Source organism: Panthera leo, chromosome B4 (genome assembly GCF_018350215.1).
Source record: "Panthera leo isolate Ple1 chromosome B4, P.leo_Ple1_pat1.1, whole genome shotgun sequence".
Taxonomy (NCBI): Eukaryota; Metazoa; Chordata; class Mammalia; order Carnivora; family Felidae; genus Panthera; species Panthera leo.
In genome coordinates this window covers 119,864,019-119,889,721 of record NC_056685.1, presented here as the reverse complement: position 1 = coordinate 119,889,721, position 25,703 = coordinate 119,864,019, and the positions used below count along the sequence as shown (strand labels likewise).

At 37.7% G+C, this 25,703-nt stretch overlaps 1 protein-coding gene across 9 annotated transcripts in view; it reads left to right on the top strand.

The window, feature by feature from the left end:
* Nucleotides 1-25,703, top strand: part of ANKS1B (ankyrin repeat and sterile alpha motif domain containing 1B) — a 1,079,782-nt gene that overhangs the window by 140,813 nt on the left and 913,266 nt on the right. For all 9 annotated transcript variants that reach the window (XM_042947477.1, XM_042947476.1, XM_042947473.1 and 6 more), the window contains exon 2: nt 21,988-22,068. In XM_042947477.1, coding sequence (XP_042803411.1) covers nt 21,988-22,068 — 81 coding nt within the window. The remainder of the gene's footprint in view (nt 1-21,987; nt 22,069-25,703) is intronic.

Here is a 25,703-nt window from a genome sequence, read left to right as displayed (position 1 = left end):
AAGTGATATGGACAAAACCTTACTCAGTAGAAAAGTGATAGCCTGTTATGCTTTTGCTTTCAAATAGGAAAGAATAAAATAAGCATTCAACTAAAGAGCTAGAAGAAAGAATACAACAATAATTGTATGATGAATTGTTGTAGTTAAGAACAGAAGGTAATATGTTAGTAAACAAGTACATGAATAAATAACTCATCTGGTAGGTGTTTGATAAAAATCAAGTTAACTGGGGGTGCCTGGGTGGCTTAGTCGGTTAAGTGCCCAACTTCAGCTCAAGTCATGATCTCACAGCTCATGAGGTTGAGCCCCACATCAGGCTCTGTGCTGACAGCTCAAAGCCTGGAGTCTGTTTCCGATTCTGTGTCTCCCTCTCTCTCTGCCCTTCTCCTGCTCATGCTCTGTCTCTTTCTCAAAAATAAATAAACATTAAAAAAATTTAAAAAATCAAGTTAACTGTATCTTTGAATATGACAATAAAATAGACCCACCTAGGCATATGAAAGAAAAAATAATACAGAACATTAGGAATGAAAATGGTGGTAGAATTGCAAATATAGAAGATAAAAAATATAAAAATATGTAGTTCTTATTCAGTAAGAAAACATAAGTGGAAATAATTAACTTCTTAAAAAATGTCAATTATGGAATTGATGCATGTCAAGGTTGACTGTATTGATAGATCAGTAACCATTGAATACATTGGAAATTTTAAGGATTTACTCTAGAGAAGTGCTAGTACTAGATTATTTTACATGTGTGTTCTTTTAAATTTTCAGGTAACAGACAATTTAGTTTCTGTTGGTTGATTAGAAAAAGACAGAAAACTCTTCAGTTTACCTAACTCTCATATCAAATTGAAATGAGATAAGAAAACTGGAGACCAATTTTACATATGAATGAGGATGCAAAATCCTAAATTACAAATAGCAATCCAGTATCATGTTAAATATATATATATACGTATATATATATATATATATACGTATATATATATATATACGTATATATATATATATATATATATATATATATATATATATATACATACATACACACCATAGGGAGACAAATTTAATTCTAGGAGTGTAAAGATGATTCTTACCAGGAATAAATATGTTAATGTATTAAAAGGGAAAACCTATATAATCATCCTGGATTATATCCTAAATAAATTTAACAAACCATAAGAGTATTCTGGATTACTCTTTATAGAAATAATGACGATTACTCTGTGTCATGCACTGAGTAAGCACTTTACATGGACTGTCTAATGTAACCTTCCTAAAAACCCTATGAAGTAGCTAGTACTGGTATGTTCATTTTATAGATAAGGAAACTGAGGCACAGCATGGTTACATAATCTTACCAAGGTCATGCAGTTAGAGATGGAACGAGCATTTGAACTTTGACAGTTTGAATCATGAATCTGTTTTTATCCATTATGTTAAAAAAAAAATTTTTTTTTAATGTTTATTCATTTTTGAGAGAGACAGAGACAGAACGCGAGTGGGTTAGGGGCAGAGAGAGAGGGAGACAAGAATCCGTAGCTCCAGGCTCCAAGCTGTCAGCACAGAGCCTGACGCGGGGCTCGAACCCATGAGCTGTGAGATCATGACCTGAGCTGAAGTCAGATGCTCAACTGACTGAGCCACCCAGGCACCCCTACCCATTATGTTATTCATTGTCTTTTTGTTCATTACTGAAAGAACAAAAGCTTCTTTTAATGTGGCAAAAAGATATCCATGAGAATCCAACAGCAAAGGTCATACCAAATGGTGAAACCCTACCAGACAGGCCATAAAATTCATCAGTACGACAAGAATTATCCTCTCATTATTTTAGTGGTTCTTGTCAATGCTGTTTTTTTAAGGGGAAAAAAATTCAGGATAAGGTCAGCTGATTAACAGTTCCATCTGCAACCTGAAACCCTCCTTGCCATGAAACATAACATACTCACGTACTCCAGGGATTAAGGTGTAGATATCTTTGGGATACCATTGTTCTGCCTAGCACAGTATCTTTGGAAATATTGTTACCTAAGAAGAGAATGAGAATAAGAACAATTTCCACCAAAATCAGTGTTTGCATAATAGTGAAAGATTAATCTGCCTTGTGAGTTGGTTTATTTTTCAAGAATTATACTCCTAGAAGAGAAGATGAGGGTGGGAGAATAATGTTTTATACTCTGAGACCCAGTGACAAAGTTGAAACTGTGTTGAAATAGATGTTCTAGTTTTCTTCTCATATTTTCTTAACTCTGTGGTTCTCTGTATGGTTACAGATTCTTATATTCTAAAATACTGTCTTGTGGCATATACTATATATATAGTAGAGAGATCATAAATTGTGTGATTATAACTCAAGGAGTTATTTCTGCTCACAGTTGGCCAGTTCTGGTTTGCTGTGTGACTATGTTATTGCAGTTTGCATCAAGTGATTCAGGGTGCATATTATTCATTAGAAAATATTTGGTTAGTGTAATTTTAGCTATAGTGTTCCCTATATAAACTCACTTATGTAAAATGTGCATTTATGGTCTCCATTGTGACTAGGTAGTAGGTCTATTGCATAGCTTTACTTACAAGATGAGAAATTGTTACATTTTCTGTGACTGAATCAAATAGGCATTTATTTATCACAAAGTCAGTGTTTTCAGTTACTTTTAGAAAGCATTTTAAATTATCAGAGTTAATCTTAAAATTTCCACATGTGGCTATCAAGCACTTGTAATATGGCTAGTCCTAATTGCAATGTGCCATAAATATAAAATAAACACTGATGTTGAAAACATTACCAGAAGGAATTTAAAAATACCTCAATAATTTTATATTGATTATGTGTTTAAATGATAGTATTTTGGATATAGTAGATTAAATCAAATATATTAAAACTAATTTCACTCTTTTTGCTTTTTTATTGTGGCTATTAAAACCTTTAAATTTACATGTATATTCACATTATTCTAGATCCATTTGGTCCACATGAGACACTTCTAATGATAATAGAAGCTCATGATAATAAACTTACATCATCACTATAGGGATAAGAACTTAACTTACGGTACTACACTCAAAAGCATGTGTACGTCTTTGCAGTTCATCCAAAAATGGAAACAAACTATTCAGATACAAATTTCAAAGAAGAGGGACTTTGTTTTGCATTGCATGAAATTATCTGATGCAATAGAAGACTATTCCTACATACTTTGACACCCTCCCTGAGGCATTCGATGCACATTCTGTATGAGTTTCTATATCTGGAGCCCTGGAGTGATTTCAAGTGTCAGGGGTCGTATATGAAAATCAAGGAAAGCTGTAACAGTCTTATGTTGCTAGTGGATATTTCCCATAGGTTGGTAGAGGGCGTAATGATCAATTTGTGGAGTAGCTGTGCCTAAATCTTATTTACTATACTTGTGAATATATTGGCCCAAGAAATTCAGGCTTATAGTTTATTTAGGAATAATCTTCTTTAATATGTGAAAGCTCAGGGAATAAAACATTCTGACTAAACAATGTCCTGGTTATTTGAAAATTCTCTAGGAAACCTATTTTATGTTTGTTTTAAAACCTACTAATCCAATTTTTTTTTTTTTTTTTTGCATTTGTACAGATACTTAACAAAGGAAATTAAACCTTTGGTAATTAGGGATCTCAGATTGTCTCAGAACATTCATCCTGGGCAAGAATCTCCACATACAGAATTTAAAATATTGACAAGTAGATATAGGAGAAGGAATTGACTGCACATTAGACTAACACCAAAGATCTATACATTGCCCTTTTTTGGGGAATTAGACTAACACCAAAGATCTATACATTGCCCTTTTTTTTTGAAATAAGAATGTAACAAGCATTTATAATTGCTTAGAAACTCTTGCACTTTGTAAAACAGATTTATGTTAATATAGGCCCTCTTTAAATTTGAGGATTATTATTGAGAAACAAGGGGAGCACAGTGCAAAATGTTGGAATGAAGTAGAACATTAGCACAAAGCTTGAGCTTTTAAACATCAAGTTTTATTATTTAAAATATGTTTTTAGTTGGAAGCTTTGGGTCTGGCTTATTTATAGTGTTTCAAATATGTGTGCATGTGCTCTGGGTATGTGCGTATGGGCTCTGTCAATAGGTACAGTCAAATATATTTATATATATACTAAATCCCCATGCTAAACCTCCTTGCTTTAAAAAAAAAGATTGCATTCACATCCATTCTGTTTAGGAAAGCAGACATGCACTAGAGATTTTTTTTCATGCTATCATAATTTTTTTTTTCTGATAATGGGGAACTGAGGATGGTATAGGTACATGGAATCTATAGACCCTGAATCTTATTTCAGTTATAAATACCAGTATCTTCCTTATTAACCATTTATAAGGTCTCATAACATACAGGACATTTTTAGAAATAGATGGAGTTAATTTACAGTATTTTCTTATTTCTTTTCCCTACTTTGCTGGAGGTATTCCTGAGCAACATATTGTTCTAGTTAACTTTAACTGAAACTTGGGTTTCCCCAAAATACACCACTGCCCTTGCAGTTCTCTGTAATGGAAATATCTCATCATCCTGCATTTCATTCATGGTAGAAACTTCATTATTTTTCTCTTATCGTATCATACGCATACCTTCTCCCATAAGTTTTATTTTAGACATATCTATTTGAATTTCCTCCCTCTTTTCTATCCACTACTATATCTCCATTAGTTCAGATTTCTTTGCTCCTTCCCTAGACATACTAGCCTAACTCTCTGCCACTAATTTGTGTACTCTGTTCACCTTCCAAATGTCACAAGAACTCTCATTCTAAAACACTGTTCTTGTATCTTTCTGATACAAGATATCTGTCCGATAATGCTCTTAGATCCAGGTTGCCTACAGAATAAAGACTAAGCTTCTTGACATGTTGTAAGTCACTTCACAATCTGAATAAACCTGTGTTTTCTTCCCTTGTAATTTATTGTCTTTTTGTTTTTCCTTGAATACACGATAATTTTGACTCTTCAAATAATTCAGAGGTGAATGATGTATTTTTGCATGCATTTTTTTCTATGTTAATGCAAATCTTAGACAATGGGAATAATAACAACATCTGTCTTTTAGTTGTGTGGATATAAATCAGTTAATACATGTAAAACATTTAGGATATTGGCACACAATATTCTGAAGTTTGCTTTTTTCACTTAATATGTTTTAGTTAACTTTATTTATTTTTCCTTCCAAATTTTTATTTAAATTCTAGCTAGTTAACATACAGTCCAGTATTGGTTTTAGGATTAGAATTTAGTGATTCTTCAATTACATACAAATGTTTTGGTTAACTTTCAAGGTCAATACATATAGATCAAACTAACTTACTTTAGTAGTTGATATTCCGTGGTGTAGGTGGATCTTAATTAATTTTTCCCTTTTTGAAGGTCATTCATCTGCTTTTTTTACAGTACTAAAATTATACAGTAACTAGTTTTGTATCTGTAGTCTTCATATTAGTACTTTTATTTCATAGGCATCTAGAGGAATTTGAAGAAAAAAATTGTGAAACAAGAAGCACTGAGAGAATCTGTGTACCACCAATTATAAACAGTCCTAAAAAATATGATTCTGGTGCCAAAATAGAGAAATCAATGAATACAAGAAAACCCCTAGAAATAGACCAGCACTGCATATAAGAATTTACTATAAGATAAAGTTGATATTTGAAAAATGTAAGAAAAGATAAAATCATTCAAGAAATATTCCTGAAAAAATGTTTTCATGATTGAGGGTGAAAAATACTCATTTCTCTGCCTCATGCTATCTGGTATCCCTTTCCTCAACTTTGTTACCTGGTAGTCCAGAGACCATGAGTTTAATCCATTCCAGAGAATAAAATCTCTCATTATGCTTTCCAAGAAGAGCAAGGAATCTGAGAATCTAATTGATACAGATTTTCAACCAATGCTGCTAGTTATTTCAATATTCCACTCCTTTTTATTTTTGAGTAGTATTCCATTGTATGGATATATCATGATTTATTTATCCATTCACCTGTTTTTTTTTTAATTTTAATTTTTTAATGTTTATTTTTGAGAGACAGAGAGTGAGTGGTGGGGGCTGGGGGTGCAGAGAGAGAGGGAGACACAGAATCCAAAGCAGGCTCCAGTCTCCGAGCTGTCAGTGCAGAGCCCGACGCAGGCTGGAACTCATAATCTGCAAGATCATGACCTGAACTGAATTCTACCGCTTAACCCACTGAGCCACCCAGGCACCTCTATCCATTCACCTGTTAATGAACCTTTGAATTGTTTCAGTTTTGGACTATATTATAAATAAAACTTTAGGAATATTTATATATAAATTTTGGTGTGAGCATATGCTGTCATTTCTCTTGACTAAATAACTAGAGTGGAGTGACTGATTGTATTGTAGTTAAATAATTAACTTTTTAAGAAACTACCAAATTGTTTCCTAAAGTTGTACTATTTTATGTGGCTACCTGCAGTATGTGAGAGTTGTAGTTGATTTATATCCCTGTCAACATTGGTTTGCGAAGTCTTTTTAATCATGGCCATTCTAATAGATATAACTAGTATCTCATGACTTTAATTTGCATTTCTCTAAAGACAAATGATGTTGAGCACCTTTTCATGTTCATACTTGCCATCTGTATATCTTTGTTGTAGTATCTGCTTCAAATCTTTTGATTTTTTTTAAGTTGTTGATTTTCTTGTTCGTATATTTTAGGGTTTCTTATCTGGATCAAAGGCTATATCAGAAAATGTGATTTGCAAATGTTTTCTCTCAGTTCATTTCCTTTTTATTCTCTTTAACATTGTCTTTGAAGAGCAGAAATTCTTAACTGTTGAAATTTAATTTGTCAAATTTTCTTGTGTGGGTCATTTTGGTGTCATATCAAGAAATCTTTGCTTCACCTAAGGTGACAAAAATTTTCTAATATATTTTCTTATAGAAGTTCTATAGTTTTAGGTTCTGCTTTTAGATCTAGGATTCATTTTTAAGTTAATTTTTGTATATGGTGTGGTGAGGTATGGTCAAACTATTTATTTTGGCCTAAGGATATCCATTTGTTTCAGCCCAGTTTTTTGATCGGACTACCCCTTCTTTAATCAATTGCCATAGTGCTTTTGTCAAAAGTCAGTTGCATATATGTACAGGTGAAAATGTACTATGTGTCTCTCCATTCTGTTCCATTGATTTATCTTTACTTTAATATCATACTGTCTCTCATTTACTATATAATTTCATCATAGCTTGTAATCAGGTAGTATAAGTCTCCAACTTTTTTCTTTTTCAAAATTGCTTTGGCTAGTTGAGGTCCTTTGTCTTTCCACATGAATTTTAAAATCAACTAGTCAATTCCTATAAAACAAGCTTGCTGGATTTTTTTTTAAGATGAAATTTATTGTCAAATTGGTTTCCATACAACACCCAGTGCTCATCCCAATAGGTGCCCTCCTCAATGCCCGTCATCCACTTTCCCCTCCCTCCCACCCCCCCATCAACCTTCAGTTTATTCTCAGTTTTTAAGAGTCTCTTATGGTTTACCTCCGTCCCTCTCTGTAACTTTTTTTCCCCCTTTCCCCTCCCCCATGGTCTTCTGTTAAGTTTCTCAGGATCCACATAAGAGTGAAAACATATGTTATCTGTCTTTCTCTGTATGACTTATTTCACTTAGTATAACACTCTCCAGTTCCATCCATGTTGCTGTAAAAAGCCATATTTAATTCTTTCTCATTGCCAAGTAGTATTCCATTGTATATATAAACCACAACTTCTTTATCCATTCATCAGTTGATGGACATTTAGGCGCTTTCCATAATTTGGCTATTGTTGAAAGTGCTGCTATAAACATTGGGGTACAAGTACCCCTATGCATCAGCACTCTTGTATCCCTTGGGTAAATTCCTAGCAGTGCTATTGCTGGGTCATAGGGTAGGTCTATTTTTAATTTTTTGAGGAATTTCCACACTGTTTTCCAGAACTGCTGTACGAGTTTTCATTCCCACCAACAGTGCAATAGGGTTGCCATTTCTCCACATTCTCTCCAGCATTTATAGTCTCTTGATTTGTTCATTTTAGCCACTCTGACTGGTGTGAGGTGATATCTGAGTGTGGTTTTGATTTGTATTTCCCTGATGAGGAACGACGTTGAGCATCTTTTCATGTGCCTGTTGGCCATCCGGATGTCTTCTTTAGAGAAGTGTCTATTCATGTTTTTTGCCCATTTCTTCACTGGGTTATTTGTTTTTCAGGTGTGGAGTTTGGTGAGTTCTTTATAGATTTTGGATACTAGCCCTTTGTCCGATATGTTGTTTGCAAATATCTTTTCCCATTCCGTTGGTTGCCTTTTAGTTTTGTTGGTTGTTTCCTTTGCAGTGCAGAAGCTTTTTATCTTCGAAAGATATGGGATTAGAGTCATTGTGATACCTGTAGCTTTCATGCTTGTAGTGGTGTCTCTGGTACTTTGTGGTCCTTGCAACATTTCACTCACAGAGTCCCCCTTAGGATCTCTTGTAGGGCTGGTTTAGTGGTGATGAATTCCTTCAGTTTTTGTTTGTTTGGGAAAACCTTTATCTCTTTTTCTATTCTGAATGACAGACTTGCTGGATAAAGGATTCTCGGCTGCATATTTTTTTTGTTCATCATATTGAAGATTTCCTGCCATTCCTTTCTGGCCTGCCAAGTTTCAGTAGACAGGTCTGCTACTACCCGATGTGTCTACCTTTGTATGTTAGGGCCTGTTTATCCCTAGCTGCTTTCAGAATTCTTTCTTTATCCTTGTATTTTGCTATTTTCATTATGATATGTCATGCAGAAGATCGATTCAAATTATGTCTGAAGGGAGTTCTCTGTACCTCTTGGACTTCATTGCCTGTTTCCTTCCCCAGACCAGGGAAGTTCTCAGCTATGATTTGTTCAAGTACACCTTCAGCCCCTTTCTCTCTTCTTCTTCTGGAATTCCTATGATACGGATATTGTTCTGTTTGATTGCATCATTTAGTTCTTTAATTCTCCCCTCATACTCCTGGATATTTTTATCTCTCTTTTTCTCAGCTTCCTCTTTTTCCATAATTTTATCTTCTAATTCACATATTCTCTTCTCTGCCTCTTCAATCTGTGCTATGGCTGCCTCCATTTTATTTTGCACCTCATTTGTAGCATCTTTTAATTCCTCATGACTATTTTTTAGTCCCTTGATCTCTGTAGCAGTAGATTCTCTGCTGTCCTCTATTCTTTTTTCAATCCCAGTGATTAATTTTATGACTATTATTCTAAATTCTTGTTCCGTTATATTGCTTAAATCATTTTTGATCAATTCGTTAGCTGTCGCCACTTCCTGGAGTTTCTTTTGAGGAAAATTCTTCCGTTTCGTCATTTTGATTAGTCCCTGCAGTAGCTCCAAACTGGAGGGCACTTCCCCTGTAGCTGTCTGGAGTAACTTGTGTTGGTGGGCGGGGCTGCAGTCAGACCCGATGTCGGCCCCCAGTCCAGTGCTGGGGCCAGAGTCAGACTGGTGTGTACCTTATCTTCCCCTCTCCCAGGAGCAGGACTCACTATCCAGTGGTGTGGCCTGTGTCTGGGCTGCTTGTACACTGCCAGGCTTGTGGTGCTGCTTCGATGGGATCTGGCTAAGGGTGTATTAACTGGGGTGGATCCGCAAGGTGCACAGGGGCAGGAGGGTCAGGCTTAGCTCACTTTGCCATCAGTGGTCCCCTGCAGAAGGGGCCCTGCAGCACCAGGAGGGAGGCAGGCCCCTCGGAGGGATGGATCCACAGGAGCACAGCGTTGGGTATTTGCGAGGTGCAAGCAAATTGGGTGACAGGAACTGATTCCCTTTGGAATTCGGCTGGGGATGGGAGAGAGAAATGGCGCTTGCCAGCGCCTTTGTTCCCCCACCAAGTCCTGTCCTTCTGTGGCTCAACAACTCTCCCTCCTGGCATCCTCTCGCCCTCCCTGCTCTCTGAGAGCAGAGCTGTTGACTTTAAAACTTCCAGATGTTAAGTCCCACTGGCTGTCAGAACTCACATAGTCCCGCCCCTCCACTTTGGCAAGCCAGACTTCAGGGGCTCTGCCTTGCCTGTGGGCTGCCCCTCCACCACCCTGGCTCCCTCCCACCAGTCCGTGTAGCACACACCGCCTCTCTGCCCTTCCTACCCTCTTCCGTGGGCCTCTTGTCTACTCTTGGCTCTGGAGAGTCTGTTCTGCTAGTCTTCTGGCAGTTTTCTGGGTTATTTAGGCCTATGTGGGTGGAATCTAACTGATCGGCAGGACAAGGTGAGCCCAGCGTCCTCCTACGCCTCCATCTTCCCAGGTCTCCCACCTTTATTTATTTTTTAAGAGAGAGAGAGAGAGAGAGAGAGAGAGTGAGAGTGAGTTGGGGAGGGGTAGAAAGAGGTAGACAGAGGATTCAAAGCAGCCTCTGTGCAGTGAATGCAGAGCCCTATGCAGGGCTTGAACTCACGAACTGTGAGATCATGACCTGAGCTGAAATCAAGAGTTACCCGCTTAACCACCTGAGCCACCCAGGCCCCCACACCCCCGCCCCATTGTGATTTTTAATTGTATTTCCCGGATGACGAGTGATGTTGAGTATCTTTTCATGTCTCTTTTGGCTATCTGTATGCCTTCATTGGAGATATGTCTGTTCATGTCCTTTTTCCTTTTTTTGGTTTTTCTTTAGAGAGACAGCATGAGCAGTGGAGAAGGGCAGAGAAAGAAAGAGAATCCCAAGCAGGCCCTACACTCAGGATGGAACCTGAAATGGGGCTTGATCTTACTACCCTTGGATCACGACCTGAGCTGAAAATGAGTGGATGCTCAATTGACTGAGTCACTCATGAGCTCATTTTAATTGGATTATTTTTAATTGCATTATTTGTGTTTTCTTGGTGTTGACTTGTATCAGTTCTTTAAATATTTCAGCTAGTAAGTCTATATCATTTGCAAATATCTTCTCCCACTCAGTATATTGTCTTTTAGTTTTGTTGATTGTTTTCTGCGCAGAAGCATTTTATTTTGATGTAGTCCCAATAGTTTATTTTGCTTTTGTTTCCCTTGCTTCAGGAGACCTATTTAGAAAAATATTGCTATGGCCAATGTCAGAGAAATTACTTGCTGCCCTCTCTTCTAGGATTTTTATGGTTGCAGGTTTCACATTTAGGTCCTTAATCTATTTTTAGCTTATTTTTGCAGTGTAAGAAAGTGGTCCAGCTTTATTCTTTTGCATATAGGTGTCTAGTTTTCCCAGCAACATGTGTTGAAGAGACTTTTTCCCATTGCATATTTCTGCCTTCTTTATAGAACTTTAATCAGCCATGTTATTATGTGTTTATTTCTGGGTTTTGTATTCTGTTCCATTGATCTATATGTGGTTTTGTGCCAGTACCATACTGTTTTAATTGCTATAGTTTTGTAATAAAAGTTTAAGTCTGGAATTGTGCTTCCTCCAATTTTCTTCTTTTTCAAGATTGCTTTGGCTACTCAGGGTCTTTTGTGGTTCCATACAAATTTTAGTATTACTTGTTTTAGTTCTGTGAAAAATGCTGTTGGGATTTTGATAGGGATTGCATTAAATGTGTAGATTGCTTTCAGTAGTATAGACAATGTTAACAATATTTGTTCTTCCAATCCATGAACATGGAATATCTTTCCATCTCTTTCTGTTATCTTCAGTTTCTTTAATCAGTGTTTTTTTTTTGTTTTTTTATTTTTTTCAATATTTGAAATTTATTGTCAGATTGGTTTCCATACAATACCCAGTGCTCATCCCAAAAGGTGCCCTCCTCAATACCCATCACCCACCCTCCTCTCCCTCCCACCCCCCATCAACCCTCAGTTTGTTCTCAGTTTTTAAGAGTCTCTTATGCTTTGGCTCTCTCCCACTCTAACCTCTTTTTTTTTTTCCTTCCCCTCCCCAATGGGTTTCTGTTAAGTTTCTCAGAATCCACATAAGAATGAAACCATATGGTATCTGTCTTTCTCTGTATGGCTTATTTCACTTAGCATCACACTCTCCAGTTCCATCCACATTGCTACGAAGAGCCATATTTCATTCTTTCTCATTGCCACGTAGTACTCCATTGTGTATATAAACCACAATTTCTTTATCCATTCATCAGTTGATGGCCATTTAGGCTCTTTCCATAATTTGGCTATTGTTGAGAGTGCTGCTATAAACATTGGGGTACAAGTACCCCTATGCATCAGTACTCCTGTATCCCTTGGGTAAATTCCTAGCAGTGCTATTGCTGGGTCATAGGGTAGGTCTATTTTTAATTTTTTGAGGAACCTCCACACTGTTTTCCAGAGTGGCTGCACCAGTTTGCATTCCCACCAACAGTGCAAGAGGGTTCCTGTTTCTCCACATCCTCTCCAGCATCTATAGTCTCCTGATTTGTTCATTTTGGCCACTCTGACTGACGTGAGGTGATATCTGAGTGTGGTTTTGATTTGTATTTCCCTGGTGAGAAGCGACGTTGAGCATCTTTTCATGTGCCTGTTGGCCATCCGGACGTCTTCTTTAGAGAAGTGTCTATTCATGTTTTCTGCCCATTTCTTCACTGGGTTATTTGTTTTTCGGGTGTGGAGTTTGGTGAGCTCTTTACAGATTCTGGATACTAGCCCTTTGTCTGAAATGTCGTTTGCAAATATTTTTTCCCATTCCGTTGGTTGCCTTTTAGTTCTGTTGGTTGTTTCCTTTGCTGTGCAGAAACTTTTTATCTTCATAAGGTCCCAGTAGTTCATTTTTGCTTTTAGTTCCCTTGCTTTGGGGATGTGTCAAGTAAGAGATTGCTACGGCTGAGGTCAGAGAGGTCTTTTCCTGCTTTCTCCTCTAGGGTTTTGATGGTTTCCTGTCTCACATTCAGGTCCTTTATCCATTTTGAGTTTATTTTTGTGAATGGTGTGAGAAAGTGGTCTAGTTTCAATCTTCTGCATGTTGCTGTCCAGTTCTCCCAGCACCATTTGTTAAAGAGACTGTCTTTTTTCCATTGGATGTTCTTTCCTGCTTTGTCAAAGATGAGTTGGCCATACGTTTGTGGGTCTAGTTCTGGGGTTTCTATTCTATTCCATTGGTCTATGTGTCTGTTTTTGTGCCAATACCATGCTGTCTTGATGATTACAGCTTTGTAGTAGAGGCTAAAGTCTAGGATTGTGATGCCTCCTGCTTTGGTCTTCTTCAAAATTACTTTGGCTATTCGGGGCCTTTTGTGGTTCCATATGAATTTTAGGATTGCTTGTTCTAGCTTTGAGAAGAATGCTGGTGCAATTTTGATTGGGATTGCATTGAATGTGTAGATAGCTTTGGGTAGTATTGACATTTTGACAATATTTATTCTTCCAATCCATGAGCACGGAATGTTTTTCCATTTCTTTATATCTTCATCAATTTCCTTCATAAGCTTTCTATAGTTTTCAGCATACAGATCTTGTACATCTTTGGTTAGATTTATCCCTAGGTATTTTATGCTTCTTGGTGCAATTGTGAATGGGATCAGTTTCTTTATTTGTCTTTCTGTTGCTTCATTATTAGTGTATAAGAATGCAACTGATTTCTGTACATTGATTTTGTATCCTGCGACTTTGCTGAATTCATGTATCAGTTCTAGCAGACTTTTGGTGGAGTCTATCGGATTTTCCATGTATAATATCATGTTATCTGCAAAAAGTGAAAGCTTGACTTCATCTTTGCCAATTTTGATGCCTTTGATTTCCTTTTGTTGTCTGATTGCTGATGCTAGAACTTCCAACACTATGTTAAACAACAGCGGTGAGAGTGTACATCCCTGTCGTGTTCCTGATCTCAGGGAAAAAGTTCTCAGTTTTTCCCCATTGAGGATGATGTTAGCTGTGGGCTTTTCATAAATGGCCTTTATGATCTTTACGTATGTTCCTTCTATCCCGACTTTTTCAAGGGTTTTTATTAAGAAAGGGTGCTGGATTTTGTCAAAGGCCTTTTCTGCATCGATTGACAGGATCATATGGTTCTTATCTTTTCTTTTATTAATGTGATGTATCACGTTGATTGATTTGCAAATGTTGAACCAGCCCTGCATCCCAGGAATGAATCCCACTTGATCATGGTGAATAATTCTTTTTACATGCTGTTGAATTCGATTTGCTAGTGTCTTATTGAGAATTTTTGCATCCATATTCATCAGGGATATTGGCCTGTAGTTCTCTTTTTTTTACTGGGTTTCTGTCTGGTTTAGGAATCAAAGTAATACTGGCTTCATAGAATGAGTCTGGAAGTTTTCCTTCGCTTTCTATTTTTTGGAATAGCTTGAGAAGGACAGGTATTATCTCTGCTTTAAACATCTGGTAAAACTCCCCTGGGAAGCCATCTGGTCCTGGACTCTTACTGGGAGATTTTTGATAACTGATTCAATTTCTTTGCTGGTTATGGGTCTATTCAAGCTTTCTATTTCCTCCTGATTGAATTTTGGAAGTGTGTGGGTGTTTAGGAATTTGTCCATTTCTTCCAGGTTGTCCAGTTTGTTGGCATATAATTTTTCATAGTATTCCCTGATAATTGGTTGTATCTCTGAGGGATTGGTTGTAATAATTCCACTTTCATTCATGATTTTATCTATTTGGGTCATCTCCCTTTTCTTTTTGAGAAGCCTGGCTAGAGGTTTGTCAATTTTGTTTATTTTTTCAAAAAACCAACTCTTGGTTTCGTTGATCTGCTCTACAGTTTTTTTAGATTCTATATTGTTTATTTCTGCTCTGATCTTTATTATTTCTCTTCTGCTGGGTTTTGGCTGTCTTTGCTGTTCTGCTTCTATTTCCTTTAGGTGTGCTGTTAGATTTTGTGTTTGGGATTTCCCTTGTTTTTTGAGATAGGCCTGGATTGCAATGTATTTTCCTCTCAGGACTGCCTTCGCTGCATCCCAAAGCGTTTGGATTGTTGTATTTTCATTTTCGTTTGTTTCCATATATTTTTTAATGTCTTCTCTAATTGCCTGGTTGATCCATTCATTCTTTAGTAGGGTGTCCCTTAACCTCCATGCTTTTGGAGGTTTTCCAGACTTTTTCCTGTGGTTGATTTCAAGCTTCATAGCATTGTGGTCTGAAAGTATGCATGGTATGATTTCAATTCTTGTAAACTTATGAAGGGCTGTTTTGTGACCCAGTATGTGATCTATCTTGGAGAATGTTCCATGTGCACTCGAGAAGAAAGTATATGCTGTTGCTTTGGGATGCAGAGTTCTAAATATATCTGTCAAGTCCATCTGATCCAATGTATCATTCAGGGCCCTTGTTTCTTAATTGACCGTGTGTCTAGATGATCTATCCATTTCTGTAAGTGGAGTGTTAAAGTCCCCTGCAATTACCACATTCTTATCAATAAGGTTGCTTATGTTTATGAGTAATCGTTTTATATATATGGGGGCTCCCGTATTCGGCGCATAGACATTTATAATTGTTAGCTCTTCCTGATGGATAGACCCTGTGATTATTATAGAATGCCCTTCTTCATCTCTTGTTACAGCCTTTAATTTAAAGTCTAGTTTGTCTGATATAAGTATGGCTACTCCAGCTTTCTTTTGACATCCAGTGGCATGATAAATAGTTCTCCATCCCCTCGCTCTCAATATGAAGGTGTCCTCAGGTCTACAATGAGTCTCTTGTAGACAGCAAATAGATGGGTCTTGTTTTTGTATTCATTCTGATACCCTATGTCTTTTGGTTGGCGCATTTAGTCCATTTACATTCAGTGTTATTATAGAAAGATACGGGTTTAGAGTCATTGTGATGTCCGTAGTTTTCATGCTTGTAGTGATGTCTCTGGTACTTTGTCTCACAGGATCCCCCTTAGGATCTCTTGTAGGGCTGGTTTAGTGGTGACGAATTCCTTCAGTTGTTGTTTGTTTGGGAAGACCTTTATCTCTCCTTCTATTCTAAATGACAGACTTGCTGGATAAAGGATTCTCGGCTGCATATTTTTTCTGTTCATCACATTGAAGATATCCTGCCATTCCTTTCTAGCATGCCAAGTTTCAGAAGAGAGATCAGTCACAAGTCTTATAGGTCTCCCTGAATATGTTAGGGCACGTTTATCTCTAGCTGCTTTCAGAATTTTCTCTTTATCCTTGTATTTTGCAAGTTTCACTGTGATATGTCATGCAGAAGATCGATTCAAGTTACGTCTGAAGGGAGTTCTCTGTGCCTCTTGGATTTCAATGCCTTTTTCCTTCCCCAGTTCAGGGAAGTTCTCAGCTATTATTTCTTCAAGTACACCTTCAGCACCTTTCCCTCTCTCTTCCTCCTCTGGGATACCTATTATGTGTAGATTGTTTCTCTTTAGTGCATCACTTAGTTCTCTAATTTTCCCCTTATACTCCTGGATTTTTTTATCTCTCTTTTTCTCAGCTTCCTCTTTTTCTAGTTCGCCTATTCTCTCCTCTGCCTCTTCAATTCGAGCCGTGGTCATTTCCATTTTATTTTGCAGCTCGTTTATAGAATTTTTTAGCTCCTCGTGACTGTTCCTTAGTCCCTTGATCTCTGTAGCAAGAGATTCTCTTCTGTCCTCTATACTGTTTTCAAGCCCAGCGATTAATTTTATGACCATTATTCTAAATTCACTTTCTGGTATATTATTTAAATCCTTTTTGATCAGTTCATTAGCTGTTGTTATTTCCTGGAGATTCTTCTGAGGGGAATTCTTCCATTTGGTCATTTTGGATAGTCCCTGGAGTGGTGGGGACCTGCAGGGCACTTCCCCTGTGCTGTGGTGTATAACTGGAGTTGGTGGGCGGGCCGCATTCAGCCCTGATGTCTGCCCCCAGCCCACCGCTGGGGCCATAGTCAGACTGGTGTGTGTCTTCTCTTCCTCTCTCCTAGGGGCGGGATTCACTGTGGGGTAGCGTGGCCTGTCTGGGCTACTTGCACACTGCCAGACTTGTGGTGCCGGGGATCTGGCATATTAGCTGGGGTGGATAGGAAAGGTGCATGGGGGTGGCAGGGGCAGGCTTAGCTCGCTTCTCCTTTGGAGATCCACTTCAGGAGGGGCCCGGTGGCAGCGGGAGGGAGTCAGACCTGCTGCCGGAGGTGCGGATCCGCAGAAGCACAGCGTTGGGTGTTTGCGCGGTGCCAGCAAGTTCCCTGGCAGGAACTGGTTCCTTTTAGGATTTTGGCTGGGGGATGGGCGAGGGAGATGGCGCTGGCGAGCGCCTTTGTTCTCCGCCAAACTGCGCTCAGTCGTCCCGGGGCTCAGCAACTCTCCTTCCCGTTGTCCTCCAGCCTTCCCGCTCTTCGAGCAGAGCTGTTAACATATAACCTTCCAGATGTCAAGACCCGCTTGCTGTCGGAACACACTCTGTCCGGCCCCTCCGCTTTTGCCAGCCAGACTCGGGGGCTCTGCTTGGCTGGCGGGCTGCCCCTCCGCCCTGGCTCCCTCCCGCCAGTCCGTGGAGCGCGCACCGCCTCGCCGCCCTTCCTACCCTCTTCCGTGGGCCTCTCGTCTGCGCTTGGCTCCGGAGACTCCATTCTGCTAGTCTTCTGGCGGTTTTCTGGATTATTTAGGCAGGTGTAGGTGGAATCTAAGTGACCAGCAGGACGCGGTGAGCCCAGCGTCCTCCTACGCTGCCATCTTCCCTCTGATCCTTCTTTAATCAGTGTTGTATTGTTTTCAGAGTAGAGGTCATTCACCTCTTTGGTTAATTTTATTTTTAGGCATTGTATTATTTTTGGTGCAGTCATTAATAGCTATTGTAAATAGGTCTTTCTGCTGCTTCATATTTAGTGTATAGAATTGAAGCAGCTTTCTGTATATTATTTTGTATCCTTTGACTTCATGGAATTCATTTCAATTCTAGGTTTTGGTGGAGTATTTCAGGTCTTGTATATATAGTATCATGTCATCTGCAAATAGTGAAAGTTTTACTTCTTCTTTATTAACTCAGATGCCTTTTACTTCTTTGTGTTGTCTGATTGCTGTGGGTAAGACTTCCAATAGTATGTTGAATAAAAGCGAGAGTGGATATCCTTGTCTTCTTCCTGACTGTAGGGGAAAAGTTCTCAGTTTTTCACCATTGAGTATGATGTTCATTGTGGGTTTTGCATACGTTGAGGTATTTTTCCTCTAAACCTACTTTGTTGAGGGTTTTTATCACAAAGTATTCTGTACTTTGTCCGATGCTTTTTCTGATCCTTTTGAAATGATCATATGGTTTTTTATCCTTTCCTTTTTAAAAAATATTTATTTATTTTTGAGAGAGAGAGAGAAAGAGACAGAGCATGAGCGGGGGGTGGGGAGTGGGGCAGAGAGAAAGGGAGACACAGAAGCTGAAGGAGGCTCCATACTCTATCAGCACAGAGCCCAACGTGGGGCTCAAACTCATGAACTTTGAGATTATGACCTGAGCTGAGGTCAGATGCTTACCCACTGAGCCACCCAGGTGAACCCTTCATATTTGGTATTAACCGTATTATGTATTTGGTTTCTCCCATGTTGGGTGCAAAAATGCTTAAATGATTTTTATATCTTTTTGTTGAATTGTTCCCTTTAAGATTATATAGAACGCTTCTTTGTTTATTTTTACAGTTTTTATTTTAAATTCTGTTTTGTCTGATAGAAGTATTGCTACCCCAGCATTGTTTTGCATGATAAATATTTCTCCATCCCCTCACTTTCAATATGCAGGTGTCTTTAGGCTTGAAGTGAGGCTCTTGTAGGGCACTATGTAGATTCATCTTTTTTTTTTAATCTACTCTGTCACCATATGTCTTTGCAGCATGTAGTCCATTTACATTCAAAGTAATTATCAATAGGTGTTTGTTGCCATTCTGTTACTTGTTTTATAGTTGTTTTGGTAGTTTTCTCTGAGCCTTTCTTGCTCTCTTTGATGGTTTACTGGCTTTCTTTAGTGATACTCCTTTCTCTAATTTATTCTTTACATATGTATTACTGGCTTTTGATTTTTGGTTACTGTTAGTTTTGTATATAACATTTGTATATAGTAGTCTGTATGAAGTTGATGGCTGATTAAGTTTGAACCCATTCTTTACTCCCCTCTCCAGCATATTTCACATATATGGTATTATATTTTACAACAACTTATTTTGTGAATCCTTTGGCTGAATTTTACAAATATACTTATTTATACTGCTTTTGTGTTTTTTACTTTTCACACTCTCACTTATGGTCTTTCACTTATACTCAAAGAGTCCCCTTTAATATTTATTGTAGGGCTGATTTAGTGGTAATCAATTCCTTTTTTTTTTCTTTTTGTCTTTGTCTGAGAAACTCTGTATCTCTCCTTCTATTCTGAATGATAGTCTCCCTGGATAGAGTGTTCTTGGCTGCAGATTTTTCCCTTTTAGCACTTTGATATATCTTATTAATCCCTTTTTGTCTTCAAAGTTTCTACTGAAAAATCTGTTGGTAGCCTTATGGAGTTTCCCTTGTATGTAACTGTCTTCTTTTCTCTTGCTGCTTTTAAAATTCTCTGTTTATATCACTAATTTTTGCCCTTTTAATTACTATGTGTCTTGGTATAGACCTCCTGGGGTTAGTTTTATTGGGTAACTCTCTGCCTCCTTTTCCATATTAGGGAAGTTTTCAGCTATTATTTCTTTAAATAAATTTTCTGCCCCCCCCCCCCCTTTTTTCTCTTCTCCTTCTGGTATCCCTCTAATGAGAATATTATTATGATTGTGGAGTGTCTGAATTCCTCGTCTACTCTCATTTTGCAGCTTTTTTCTCTCACCTGCTAAGCTTGATTACTGTCCATTATTTTTTCTTCCAGGTTGCTAATTCATTCCTCAACTTCTTCTAGCCTATTTATTCTAATAGAATAATTTTTTTTTATTTTCATGAAAGTGAGAGCATGTGAGCAAGGGAGAGGGCCAGAAGGAGAGAGAGAGAGAGAGAGAGAGAGAGAGAGAGAGAGAGAGAGAGAGAGAGAGAATCTTGAGAAGGCTCCATGATTAGCATGAAGCCCAATGTGAGGATTGATCCCACAACCCTGGGATCATGACCTGAGCCTAAATTAAGAGTCAGACCCTTAATGGTCTGAGCCACTCAGGTGCTCATCAAGTATATTTTTCACTTCAGTTATTATTTTCTTCATCTCTGATTGGTTGTTTTTTAACTCTGTGTTAAGAGTCTGGTCTCAATGATGTCCTTCACTCTTTTCTCAAGTCCAGTGAGTATCTTTATGATCATTACTTTAAATTTTCTTTCAGGATATTACATATACCTCTATTGCTTATGTCTCTTGCTGTGATTTTGTCTTCTTGTTTCATTTGGGACATAATCCTCTGTCTTCTCATTTTGCCTGTTTTTTTCTGTTTCCTTGTGTTAGAATTGTCAACTAGTCCCTTGCTCTTGAGAGTAGTGAGCAGGGTGTGTACTTATAATGAGGTGGCAATTGTCCTCCTCCACAGGGGACATGTAGCTGCTGCAGAGACTCAGGCTGGCAAGGGAACTCCACAGTGTGTGCAGGTGAGGGTTGCAGTTTGAAAAAGGTGCCAGGGTCCTCCACAGTAGGTTGGGGGAGGCAGTGTTGGCAAGATTTGCAATGGTCTGGGAGAGGGGACCTGCAGCACCTAAGGCAAGTGTGGCTTTAAAAGGGGGCAGGGTGCAGTGTAAGCACTAAGTAGTGAATGCATGCACCCTGCTGTTTCTGCCATTGCACAAGGCTATGTGATTATGCTGGGGAGTGGGGGGGGGGGATGGCACCTGCCAGCTCTTTTGTTCCTGGAGAAGTCCCTCAGGAACTCTGAAATTAATAACTGACTCTCCCTCCTGTGCACCCCAGATGTTTTTCAAACTGCTGCTTCTAAGTGGTGTCTTTGAGAACTATTTGTTGTGTGTTTCTTTAAGGGCAGGGACTCATTTTCCTTTCACCCTTTGTGCTTGCTCTCCCAGAGCCCAGCCACTGATTTTTAAGTTCCAGGCTTTAAGTCCTGCTTGTTACAGGAACTCATGAAATTCAATTCCTCTGATTTTCAAAGCTAAATGCTGTGGGGATTTGTCTTTCCCAGGCTTTCCACTGTGATAGTCTCTTTGTCACCTCTCTACATGCCTGTGTTGCAGCTCCCTCCCTCTGGTGACCAGACCCAAGGGGTTTAGCTCCCTACTGTATGTATGCCCTTCCTACCCTATTCGATGTGACCTTTCCTTGATATTTAGGTGTGGGGTTTGTTTGCCAGTCTTTGGATCATTTTCTACATTATTTGTGCTGATGTGAGTGTTATCTAGTTATATCTGTGGGAGGAGGTGAATTAGGGTCCTCTTCTGCCACCTTCCCTGGGGCTCTCTAGACCTTAGTTTTGAGGGCTTTAATACTGTCATGAATGCCAGATAAAGTAATTTTTTGGTCTACTTTAGGAAAAGTGGCTTTCAATTCCTTATGTTTTCAAAAGCTAAAAATAGTTTCTATAGTAATAATGTCAGGATAAAATGGGCTATTTTATGTAGTTACATTATCTCTAAAATATGTTGTTTTGTAAAATGATAACTTTAGAACTGTTAGAATCTTCTGGTTTACAGCAGTCCAAATCTTCAACTATATTTTCAAGTATGAAATACTTATTTTCTTGGTAGCGTTTAAATAGCAAGAAGAGTTTATATATTCTTCCCATAATGCAGAAATATCTTTTAACTTATATAAATCTCTGCCATCTTAAAAGGATTGTGTTAAAAGGGAGGAGGCAGGTGTTATGAATCTTTATTCTTTGGTATAAACTACAGTGGCTGAGTGTTAATTGCTTCCAATATTTAAGTAATGAAATAAAGTAATAGGGAATTTTTGTATTCAGATTTTAATACATGGCAGTAGGCCTACATTCACTAATAATTTCTCTACATCAAATAAATTATTGTTCCAAGGAGAATACACGAAAGATGGCATTCATTTTCTACATGACTAAAATTTTCATATGCAACATGCTGCTGGCTGTGGGACTATCAGGCTTCTTTGTTTTTCAAAGCACGATTCTGCTTAACTGTTAACTCTGCACTTGTGCTTTATTTGCAGCATCTGGCGAGGCCCCAATGTAAACTGCACAGACAGTTCGGGTTACACTGCTTTACACCATGCAGCCTTAAATGGACATAAGTAAGTGCTCCTTATTTGGACTAGAATCCTTGTGTATGTAGTTACATGTGATGAACTTTATTATGTTAATGAGACCTGTCTCATGTTGCCAGGAGTCCCTTGAGCTTAGGTGAATTTGAAGAGGCACCAGGGGCAACACTGACAAGTTGAACTTGGTAGGAATGTTGCTGTGGATGATTATGTGCAGAGTGTAAACTGAGAGAATTGTCGTAAAATAGTCAACTACCACACGAAGAGAATGAAAGAAGTGATAGGACATGTTAGTTATGCATAACTTACGGGAAGGAATGGGATAAAACCTGTTATTAATGCCTCCCTACCTTTTTTGGGTGTCTTTATCAAACATGGGGAGTATTCACCAAGAGTAAAATCTTGATAGATTCTTACTATGAATATGAGTCACAGGCATTTATATGAACCACTTCAAAATCTTTCACATTTACTTAAAATGCTTTTTCTTTGTTATTCAAGATAGTCTTTCTGGTTTTTAATTTCTTTCTGTGGAATTATGTTTCAGTAATGTGATAGCCTACAATATGGACAATGAAATAACGTGTAACCATAACCATCACTTCATTTCTAGTATTTGACCTACTTTACCTTATGGTTTTGTGCCAGAGTCACAGTGTGAGGAGTCCTTTGAATGATGCAGATGTCCTGTCTTCCCCCATCATAGAACAAAAGGGGTTCTTTTTATGTCAGTCTTTCTTATCTGTCTTTCCTTTGCTCTAATGGCCCAAATTAGTCTTCCCAGATATGGATCATTTCATTTCACTTCAGTTTTTTAGATGTGATAATATTGCCTTAAACATGCTAGATACAAAAAAAAAAAAATTAAAAATGCTGGTTACCTTTTGCTTTCCCACCTAACCTTTCTTTTATTCTATGAATTGAGACATAGGATCAAGTCACACTTGATCACATTTTATGGACTTAAAGTTTTTACACAAGAAACTTATCATTTTGCCATTTATCATTGTGATATTTTTATCTTCAAACTTATTGCAGAAACCTAGCATTATCATTCTGTTTAGATATCGAGATATATCTATATCTACGCATATGTGATTATGTACGTAATCATAATGTTTTGTCACTTGGATTCTTAGTATTAGAATTCCCAAAATACATTTCTATTTATCCACTCCCTAGTCTATATTGAATCATCTTATACCATGTAACTTAGCACCTTTTATTTGCTGGATATTTTTCAAACTTTATTGTTGTCCTGATGAATTCATGTGTTCAGATTGCTATCATTTGAATGTTTTAAAGGAATTACTATTTTTTCTTCTTTGTACCTGGGTCGTCAGGAATAAAAGCAAATGAAATCAGCCCAAGAAATACAATGCTGATGGCTTCTTTGGTCATCTTAATTGTCATTCCTAATTCAGAGGAAATTCCAGTTGGGAAAATAACTGGAAAGACTATCAAATCTAATGGACAGAAGATCTTAGGCCTGAGCATTGGAGCTATACTGCTTTTCTTGTTCTATCATAGCTTGTCATTATAAGTACTTCTCAAAATAATATTTCAAAATGGATTAGCATTCATATTCCTCCATGATTTTCCATGTTTAGGAAATGTTATTGTTCATACATGATGACCTATGAAGTTCTAACTTATAACCATTGAGATATGGTTCCCTATGCCCACTGCATAATTGTTTGTTTCTATTAGCAGTTTACAAAGTAAAGATAATTTAAGTGAGTTGAATATCAATCATTAAGATTGTGACCATAAAGAGATGAGTGATTTGACTAGATATCTTTTAAGATCTCTTTGATTGCAGATATTCTCTGAGAATTATATATCTCTGCTTTTATATGAAGATCCCATCTTTTTAACATTTTCTAGAAAGATTTTACTCAGTGTCATTGTACAGGCATTGGAAAAAAGCAGGAAAATTTCTGATTCCATCTTCCCATCTCTGCTGGTTATGTGACCTTTCCCCATTTAATTAACCCATCTAGTGCTGAATTCAGTGTACTGAATACATAGGCTGGATATTTGTCATTGTTCCTTTCAATGATTACATTTTGTGATACACTGCTTTGGTATTTGTGGCTCAGTTATGTACTGTGATGCTAAAATTCTGAAATTTACATTTCCATCTAGAGTGTAAGATTTACAGACTTTAAATTACCCATGGATTTTTGTAATTAGAGATGATTTGTTCAACCCAACCCCCCTCCCCTCATGGAGAAACAAGACCATTCTGGATAAATGACATAATGGTCATTTAGATATTAAGGTGGGGCTGTGTCTTGAGTTTAAGTGTTTTAGTTCTAAGTGCATGCCTTTGCCAATACTGTACATTATCTTCTCTTTGTGACTCTGCACATCAGTTTCCTAAACTCCTGCTTGCTTTCCTCTGTTCTGTTGTCTATTTCTGGACTGCCTCCCATCAACTAGTGTGTTCATACAGAATGCTAATTTTAATATTGGTTTAAGAAAATATATTTGAAGGAGAAAAAATGTCATAGAATATATCTCAGAGCCAGAGAAGAATGTTTTTTCTTTTCTTTGCTTTTGCTATTCTCACTTAGCAAGGTAATGAGCAATTGATTATTTTGTATTCTTCCCAAGCATGCGTTAGCAGTCAGCACAGAAACACATCATTTCCATGTTTGTTGCTATTGTTGTTGTAGCCATCATCTGTAAATTGTGTCTGAAAACATTATGATTTCTAGGCTAAGGTTCATGGAATCATAGAGCTAGAAGTATTATTACAGGGTTCTGTAGTTTATTCTTTTCCTTTGAACACAGGCTTTTCCCTTACCCTCAACATATGGTCTAAGCCTTCGTACTGCAAATTATGCCCATATTATATCCTCTTATTTTGTATGTTTTACTGGAAGCTCTTGTTTATCAACTCTAGTTAATCCTCAAGCAGAATAGGACTTTATACCTGAAATACATTGTTTCATAATGAACAATTCATCTCACTTAGCCAAATCAAGACACAATAGAAAATGTACTTCTGTTAGTGATTTCCTGGGTCATTTGTAATTGCAGATTAGAAAATTATTACCTTCAAATGATAGAAAAAAACCCCCACCGTCAGTAGAACAAAATCCACTAGCAATGATTATAAATTATTTCAGTAGATAGGCAAGAGACTTATTTCTGTTTTTCTTTTTTAAAATATGGAGGATTCATTTTCTCTCTCATGTATTTCTGCTACAAATTTGGTTCTCTTAATTCTCTTCCTAGTATACATTAGCCAGCCAGCTGGCCTGATTTTCTGCCTTTCTTCTTGTCTCTCACCCTCCTTCCATCACTTCTTTCTTCCCTGCCTCCTTCCCTTTTTCCTTCCTTTCTTCCTTCTATCGCTTCTTCCCTCCCTTCCTTTCTTCTTTCCTTTTCCTTCTTCTGTCCTTCCCTTTTCTCTTTTTCTCATCTTTTCTTTTTTTTAAATAATAATCTTATTGTTCACTATAAAGTTTTAGTAAACATTTGTATTCATATTTCACTTCTCCTCTTCCTGGCAAATTATTCCTTTCCTTTTTTTCTTAAGTTTCATCTCATTAAACTATATTGGGCATGTTGTGATTCTTGGATGCTGTTTTGAAAACTGTCAGCACTAAATTGTTACGTTTATATCTTTGAAATATATGTGTCTTTGATATGCG